This window comes from Charadrius vociferus, unplaced genomic scaffold (genome assembly GCF_000708025.1).
Source record: "Charadrius vociferus isolate BGI_N301 unplaced genomic scaffold, ASM70802v2 scaffold333, whole genome shotgun sequence".
Classification (NCBI taxonomy): Eukaryota; Metazoa; Chordata; class Aves; order Charadriiformes; family Charadriidae; genus Charadrius; species Charadrius vociferus.
The window spans coordinates 799,942-808,283 of NW_009647682.1; the positions used below are offsets into that span (position 1 = coordinate 799,942).

An 8,342-nucleotide genomic window follows, 5' to 3' on the forward strand; every position below is an offset into this window, starting at 1 on the left:
CTTGAGGTCCTAGGAGCCAAGGCAGAGGTGTGCTGGTTGGAGCACCGTATCCAGCCCTGGACAGGCGTCCTCTGCCCCTTGTCCAGGGCCATGGCACTGGGGCAGGTCAGGATCCCCATACAGTCCACACTTACCCCCTTGATGATGTGCTGGGGTGGCATGCGCACCACAATCCGCAGTGTCAGCTCATCCTTCTGGGTACCAGCACTAACAGCATCCATGGGGGACACATCTAGGGACAGAGCAGTGAGGCCGTGCCAGCAGGGAGAGCCAAGCCACCAGGCCTGACCATGCCCAGCCTGAGCCAAATCCTGCTGCAGCAGACTGTGGCAGCGGCAGCAGAACAGATCCCTGTGCACAGCTGCCTCCAGGTGAGCAGCAGCACGTTCCCACCCCACACATCTGTCCCAACCCACACATCTGTCCCAACCCTTCCCCATCTGCTAGCAGCTCCATCACCCCTACCTGAGTCCCCCAGGCTGGGGCTGAAGGCATGGCCAAGGGTGAGACCCAGGGAGCGCCGTGGTGAAGAGGAGGCTGATGTGCTTGTGACATGGCCAGGAACGGAGCCTGGCACTGCCGAGGGTCCCGGAGCCACTTTGAGCCGGTCGTTCTCGGCCTTCAGGAGATCCACCTCCAGCTGGGGAGAACCAGTTACAGCACAGGGTGAGGAGCTGCATGCCAGCAGCATCCCGGGGCTGCAGCACAGCTGTGGGGGAGCAGTGACTGTGGCCACCTGGGTGCTCGGAGCCAGATGGGCTTCTGGCAGTGGTGTTCTCACCTGCATGTTGTGCATGGTCTCCCGCAGCTGCTCCAGCTGGTGGGCTGAGTTGAGGGCCTCCAGGCGAATGTCCGTCAGCTTCATCTCCTTCTCCCACAGCTCTGACCGCAGCTCTGACACCTCCTTCTTCTCTGGCTCACCCTCACCATGGGCCTGGAAAAGCCTGAGCCAAAGGAGAGACTGAGTCTTGCACGTGTCCAAGGCAGAAGCCTGCAACCCCCATGACCAATTCTCCCCACCCCATGCCACCCACCCTGGCCCCACGTACTCAGCCGTGTCGATGCCCACAGAGGAGGACGTGGAGGATTTGATGGAGGGCGAGGCGGTCTCCGTGGAGCCATGCTGAAGCTTGGGGGAGGAGGGTGCCGACGAATCTGGCGTGGCGATCTCCTCAATATCCGAGTAGGACGAGGCTGATTTGGGTCCCTTCTTGATGCTGAAGGCCTTGTTGAAGGAGCTGCGTAGCTACGGGAGACAGAAATGCTCTTGTTAGGGACAGCCTGACAGTGCAGCCTTGCAAGTACAGACCTAACTTGGTCCTGTCCCAGGGCCCCTGCCTGCCCAAGTCCCACAGTCTGAGCTGGGACCAGTAATACCATATCCATCACCGAGGCAGGACTGTGCCCTATCATGGCCCCAGGGAAGGCACCGGCCTGACCCCGCTCTGCTGGCACAGCTGGCGGATGGGACTGCACGGCCTTTTGTGCAACGCTCCAGCCCCAGCCTGGGCGGCACCAAACAGCCCCACAGAGCGGGACCCACGTCCTGGTCACGGTCCCCCCAGTCCTCCTCCCCCAGCACCCACATCAGGATGTTCAGGCACTGCACCATCTCCCTGACACATGAGGAATGACCAACACCACACTCACGTTCACCCCACCACAGCCATCCCAGCAAGTGGCGTTTAGGGGGGACATCCCCTCCTCCAGCCACTGCAGAGCCGGGGTCCTGGTGCAAGGGGAGAATTTCAGCCCCACAACCCCCCCTCTGCCCTGTGGGGTCCTCCTGGAAGCGCAGAGCCAGCACCCCGCAAAATGTCACCGGGGGTCCCGGCCGGGCATGCAGCATGCACACAGCACACACAGAGCAGCGACGGGTGAGCGGCGTGCCAAGGCCAGGGAGGGTGGATGGACACTGCGCAGGGGCCAAACCGGGCCGGGGTCACACTTACACACCACCAGCCTGCAGGAGAGCAGCAGGACGGGCAGCCCGGGCTCACATCATGTCCCCTGAAGGGCCAGGGCCTGCTCCAAGGGGAGGTGGGAGGAAGAGGGGATGGAGAACGGGCAGGATCCAGCCCAACTCCCCCAGGCACCAGGCAGGCTGGTCTGAGGTGTCCCCAAAAGCAAAACCATTGCATTTCAGTGTAGGAAAAACAAAACAAACACAAAAAAAAAAAATCAGGTGGGTGTCAGGCTCTGCCAATGGCAGAGCAGAGGAGCACTGGGACCCACATGGGTCCCAACAGGAACAGAGCCACTCAGGGCCATATCAGGCCAACCCTGGCAATGCAGACAGGCAGCATCACACCCGGGTGCCACAGGCAGGGCGGCAGTGAGGTCCCTGTCCCTTAAGATTTGGCTACAGGGAGTCAGGAGAGTGCCTGCCTTCCCAAGGCAAGAAGGGGACTGTCCGCATCTGCGGGAGAGGTCCCCATCCAAGCACCTCCTGCTGCCTCAGGGCCATCCGGGGCAGTTCAGCCCCTCCGTGCAGGTGCATATTTTGGCCTTAACATCAAAGGAAGCAGCCAGGGTGCGTGCAGCCTGGCTGGGGGCCCCGGGGTGGCCCGTGCTGGGGGTTAGCGCCAGTGGGATGGATGGGATGGGTAGTGTTATGAGCACCGTCCCACAAAATGGAGCAAGGGCCCTGGCCGGGCATGGCATGGGGTGGAAGGGACGGCGTAGGACTTACCTCGTACACCTGGAAAAAAAGGGTTGAGGTCAGCATAGGGGGAGAGAAACAAAACAAAGCAAGACTTAATCACACATCCAGCTCAGAGCTGCCTGGCACAGGGAAGAAGCTGCCTGGGCAAGGTGTCCAGCCCCCTACACTGCCAGACCCCATGTGGGCAGAAGGGAGACGTGGGGGAAAAAAGGGAGCAAGCGTGCAGACCAGGGCTGGGAAACTCCCAGAGAGGGCTGGAGAAGTCCCAGACGACACATCAAGACACAAATTCATGGTGACTACGCACTCCTCACCAGTGCTGTCCCCCAAGGACAGAGGGGACCAGCACCACAATGCCAAGGTAGACCAAGAGCAGCTGGCTCATGGGGCTGACCCCAGCCAGACCGTGCCAGTGACTCCCCAAGCCCCGCTCCTCCTGTCAGTGCCCCATCCAACCCACCCAGCTCTTCTTCTTCTTCTTTTTGGCATCAGCATCCTTGCTGCTGCCGATGCTGGAGTGGCTGGTGATGCTGTTGAGGCTGGAGATGCTGTCAGAGGAGTTCTGCCGCTTGATGCGCAGCTCTGGGGCCAGCGAGAGCAGCGGGAGAGATTGGGAAAGGAGATATCAGCAATCCGCATCTGCCCCAACACCAGAGCCACCCACTCTCCTCCCTGTGCCCCTTCCCTCGTAAGATGACATGGGGTTCAGACACCACACAGGCACTGGCATTCAGGACAGTGACCTCAAACCCCAGGGAGATGCCCAGAGCACACATTGTTCTGCTTCTGTCCCAGGCCACCTCCCAGCCAGTGCCTTGCACTCACATTGGGGTTTCGGGGCTAGAAACAGCCCTCATGGGAACAAAGCCAAGATCAGCAGCCAAAACCAGGCTGTCCACAAAAGGTCCAGTGAGGAGGTGTCCCAGGGAGGATGACCATCCCATCACTCCCAGGCACCAGTGCTGAGACCTCCTGCAGTGACAGCTCTGCCTGTCCGACCCTGGCTTCAGATGCTCAGGGGTCCCAGGTGGGGAAGAGCTGCTGCCCGGGGAACCATGCCTCCCATGTCAACACCTCACCCTCTTCTCTGTCTGAGCCCAGGGCCTCTGCCACCCTCTCTGGTTGCTTGGTTTTCCCCTTCCCCAATGCCACAACCTCCTGGGGCCAACACAGGGACACTGGGCACCCACAGGGGTCGGGGGGGGACTGTGGCCCAGAGCATAGACCGGGACAGAAGGGTCCACCAGGCCACTCAGGGCTGCTGTGCCCTGCTCTGATGCTGAGGACAGGATGCACCAACCCATTCCACAGTGCCTCAGCAGCACCAGAAAGCACATGTGAGGTGTGCCCTGGGGCCCTGTGCCAGCCCCGGGCAGGAGTGGCCCAGCTGGGTTTGGGGGAGCAGCTCAGGAAGGGCTACATCCCTGTGGTGGGGGACTGCATGACCATGCCTTACCTTTGGGGGTGACATCAGTGCCATTCAGGGCACCCTGGATCACAGCTTGGGCCTCCGAGTTCTTCTTCTTCAGGAAGTCAATGGTCTCTCGCAGGTCCAACAGCTCTGTGTCCTGGAGGAGCAGAGCCAGGAGCTGTAGAGTGCGTTCTGATGGCACAGAGCCCACCCCGACAGCACCCTTGGGGCAGGCAGTGCCGCGGCAGGTTCACCCCGGTCCCACATCCCCCAGCCCAATGAGCACCATCCCACACCACCAGTGACGCCCAATGCCTGCTCAGCACCCCAAAAGTGCCCACCTTCTCCTCAGCAGTCTCAGCCAAGTGCCGCAGGCGGGATGTCATGCTCACCAGGCTCTGCTCAAACGCTGCCACCAGGTTGGCCTGGGAGAGATGGAGAAACGGGTGAGCACCCATGCCTGGGCAAGCACCCATGGCTGGGTGAGCACCCGCTGCCAGGTGTGGGATGCAAGAGCCTGGAGGGGAAATCAAGGCTCTCGTGGGCACAGACCAGCACCAGCTCCACGCACGGCAGGGACACAGAGCAGCGTGTCCTTCAGCGGGCAGTGGCTCCTGCAGGGACTCACATTAGCAGACAGCTGGGACGTCAGGGTGGCCACCTTCTCCTGTGAGGACTCCAGCTCGCGGCGCAGCTTGCGGATTTGCTATGGGGAGAGAGCAGAGGGAGTGAGAGGGGCCAAGTACTCACCCTCGCCATGGTGGCAGGAGCAGGCGACGAGCAGAGAAGGTGCGGGCTCACCTCAGACTGCATCTTCTCCTCAGCCTGGTAGCACGAGAGCAGAGAGAGACAGACAGACAGAGGCAGGCAGTCAGGAAGGCAGCGAGGCACAGACAGGCTCGGCGCAAGGCAGAGGCATGCACAGAGCCCCCCCATTCCCACTCAGGCCCCCCCAGCCATGCACAAAGCGGCGCAGCACGAAGGCGGCTCTTACGGAGGAGTAGGTGGAGGACGCGCTCGAGGCCAGGGACAGCACCGATCCATGAACTGCAACAGAATAAAACCCAGCATGTCAGGGTGCCCCCAGCCAGTGGCATCCCCAGGCGCTGCAGGTGCAGGGCATAGCAGGGTGCAGGGTATGGAGGTCCCAGTGCAGTGGTCTCTGCGGGGAATCAGGGGAGGCAGAGGGTGGGAGGGCAGCTGCTCAGCACTGCTCATTTCTTGGCGTGTGGCTGGTGACCTCCCTGGGCATGTGGGGTGCAGCAAGGGGTGGGGAGCACCCTCCGCCTGCACCCTCCTCTCTGGCTGAGCCCGGGGGCTCTGCCACCCTCTCTGGTTGCTTGGTTTCCCCCTTCACAGTGCCACAACCTCCTGGGGCCAACACAGGGACACTGGGCACCCAAGGGGGCCAGGGGGGGCTGTGGCTCAGAGCATACACCAGCATAGGGGGGGTCCCCTCAGGGCTGCTGTGCCATGCTCTGATGCTGAGGATGGGATGCACCAACCCATTCGACAAAGCCGCAGCAGCGCCAGAAGGAAGGGACAACTGTGTGGGGAGTTCCATTGCAGCCCCCGGCCCTGAGAACCTTATTTGCCTGGGCAGGAGCGCAGCACACTCTCACCATCGTCCACAGGGTCCCGGAAGGAGCCCGAGCGGATCATGCCCTTGGGCTTGTCGGCCAGCGAGAGGGTGCTGCCCATCTGGGACGTGCTGTACAGCTCGAAGGTGGAGTCGTGGGTGGGGATGCTGTTGGAGCGGGTGATCCGTGGGGTTGCGGCGGCAGTGGGGCTCACTGCAAGGAGAAGGCAGGGGAGAAGCAGGGTCAGTCACGCCGGGGACCAGGGATCAGGATGGCGAAGCAGGTCTGGGAGTGAGCCACGAGAACTGGGATGCAGAGTGGAAGCAAGGATGATGGTCCCAAAGCAGGGGGAGGACTGGGAAAAGCTAAAACAGATTTACACTGGGAAGATCTGGACACCAGCTTCAAAGTAGCCACAGGGCTGAGAAATAAATCCATCGCTCCGGGACAAAGTGGGAACCACCATGCCAGAGCCCGTCACCTGTGGGTGCAGGAGGGAAGGACCTCATCACACACTGTCCCCACCTGGCAGCCCCAATCCATCTGCTTGGACCCCCCAAACCCTCAAGGAACACGTAGGTCCTGGCAAGAGCATCGCAGGGCTCACCCCTTGCCCTGCTGGGCACCCCCAGAGGAGCAGGGAGCCACAGGCAGAGCCTTGAGGATGGATGAGACACCCTGAGTGGAGCTGATGGACATCCCTGGCCCCTGGGCACAACCCAGTACCTCAGTGGGCCAAAAGCACCAGGCACTGGGTGTTAGGGCTGCTGGGGGTGTCGAGAGGAAAAGCAGCACGGCAGGGCAGCATCAGCAAGTCACACGGGGAGCATGGGGTGATGGGGGGCAGGAGGGACAGGGGCTGCCGCAAGCGGAAGGGGGCTGGCGGTGGAGGGCACTGACCGATGCTGGTGAGCGGACCCTTCCCGACCAGTGCCATGGGGAGGGTGGGGGGCGAGGGCAGCTCCTGCTGGTCGTCCGACTCGGGGAGCCCGCTGCTGATGGCATGCGAATGGCGCCGCTCCTTGGCCTCCTCCTGGGAGTGGAGCTGGTACCTGAGGAGCGGAGCAGAGACCGGCATGGTGAGGTGGACCAGCACCAACCTGGCTGCCACCTGCTGCCCCGCAGCCCAGCCTCCCCAGCATGGAGGGCACTGCCAGCCCCCTGCAGAAAGCACCACATGCCCACCCACCCTCCATAGCGCCATCCAAAAGCAATTCGGACTCTTTTACCTCAACCCTTTCTTGGGCAGCGTGTTCCTGTCGCGGTTGGCACTGGAAAGGAAGCAAAAATCAGTGACATCCCTGCACAGATGAGGGAAGGTGCCATGTGGGTTGAGCTGTGGGGACAGGGAGGTTTTCCCTAGAAATGTAGCAGTAAGAGCCTCCGAGGGTCATGGCAGGATGGCAGGGAGGGACCTGAGCCCGCGGAGATGTCCCAGCAGCCCCATGCCCTCCCTCCAGCCATACCTGTCCAGATGTGCAAGACGGGGGCTCCCGCTCCAGCCCAGCTCCCCTGCCTCTTCCTCCTCCTCCGTGCTGGCTGGGGGTGCGGCAGCAGGGGTTGGAGTGGTGGTGCTGCCCCCCGAAAAGGCACTGGGCAGGCTCATGGGCATCTGCAGGGACTCCATGCTGCGGTGCAGGCCTGAGAGCTTGGGGTACATCCTGCCCTCCTTGGGGACGCTGAAGCCACCCATGAGCTCCAGGCCCTGGGAGAAGCTGGCCGAGTTGATGTTGAGGATGGGGGCAGGACTGGGGCTGAAGCAGGGCGCGAGGTGCCCGCCGGCCGGGTGCAGGTCTTGGAGCTTGGCGCACCGCCAGCCCCCTGCAGAAAGCACCACATGCCCACCCACCCTCCATAGCGCCATCCAAAAGCAATTCGGACTCTTTTACCTCAACCCTTTCTTGGGCAGCGTGTTCCTGTCGCGGTTGGCACTGGAAAGGAAGCAAAAATCAGTGACATCCCTGCACAGATGAGGGAAGGTGCCATGTGGGTTGAGCTGTGGGGACAGGGAGGTTTTCCCTAGAAATGTAGCAGTAAGAGCCTCCGAGGGTCATGGCAGGATGGCAGGGAGGGACCTGAGCCCGCGGAGATGTCCCAGCAGCCCCATGCCCTCCCTCCAGCCATACCTGTCCAGATGTGCAAGACGGGGGCTCCCGCTCCAGCCCAGCTCCCCTGCCTCTTCCTCCTCCTCCGTGCTGGCTGGGGGTGCGGCAGCAGGTGTTGGAGTGGTGGTGCTGCCCCCCGAAAAGGCACTGGGCAGGCTCATGGGCATCTGCAGGGACTCCATGCTGCGGTGCAGGCCTGAGAGCTTGGGGTACATCCTGCCCTCCTTGGGGACGCTGAAGCCACCCATGAGCTCCAGGCCCTGGGAGAAGCTGGCCGAGTTGATGTTGAGGATGGGGGCAGGACTGGGGCTGGAGCAGGGCGCGAGGTGCCCGCCGGCCGGGTGCAGGTCTTGGAGCTTGGCAGTGTGGGGGGGCTGCAGCTCGCTGGAGGAGGGCAAATCTAGGCTGTTGGAGTTGACCTTGTCCAAGTTGGCCAGTGAGGGAGGCTTCACATAGGTCTTGGCAGCTGCTCTGGAGGGGGGAAAATGGGTAAAGAAGCAGGTGAGACTCGGGTGTTGGCCACGGCGGGGTGCTGGGCAAAGCTGTGCCAGGCACCTGCTGCCATCGGAAGTGGAAGGATC

At 62.3% G+C, this 8,342-nt stretch overlaps 1 protein-coding gene across 1 annotated transcript in view; it reads right to left on the bottom strand.

Moving 5' to 3' along the window:
• NAV1 (neuron navigator 1) overlaps positions 1–8,342 on the bottom strand; it is a 38,388-nt gene that overhangs the window by 3,668 nt on the left and 26,378 nt on the right. Inside the window, exons 8-23 of the mRNA XM_009881341.1 lie at positions 7,833–8,338; positions 7,123–7,181; positions 6,886–6,927; positions 6,557–6,708; positions 5,699–5,869; positions 5,071–5,123; positions 4,878–4,901; positions 4,705–4,782; positions 4,418–4,501; positions 4,122–4,233; positions 3,126–3,247; positions 2,693–2,701; positions 1,050–1,246; positions 782–944; positions 466–640; positions 135–232 (exon numbers count right to left, since the gene is read on the bottom strand). Coding sequence (XP_009879643.1) covers positions 135–232; positions 466–640; positions 782–944; positions 1,050–1,246; positions 2,693–2,701; positions 3,126–3,247; positions 4,122–4,233; positions 4,418–4,501; positions 4,705–4,782; positions 4,878–4,901; positions 5,071–5,123; positions 5,699–5,869; positions 6,557–6,708; positions 6,886–6,927; positions 7,123–7,181; positions 7,833–8,338 — 2,045 coding nt within the window. The remainder of the gene's footprint in view (positions 1–134; positions 233–465; positions 641–781; positions 945–1,049; positions 1,247–2,692; positions 2,702–3,125; positions 3,248–4,121; positions 4,234–4,417; positions 4,502–4,704; positions 4,783–4,877; positions 4,902–5,070; positions 5,124–5,698; positions 5,870–6,556; positions 6,709–6,885; positions 6,928–7,122; positions 7,182–7,832; positions 8,339–8,342) is intronic.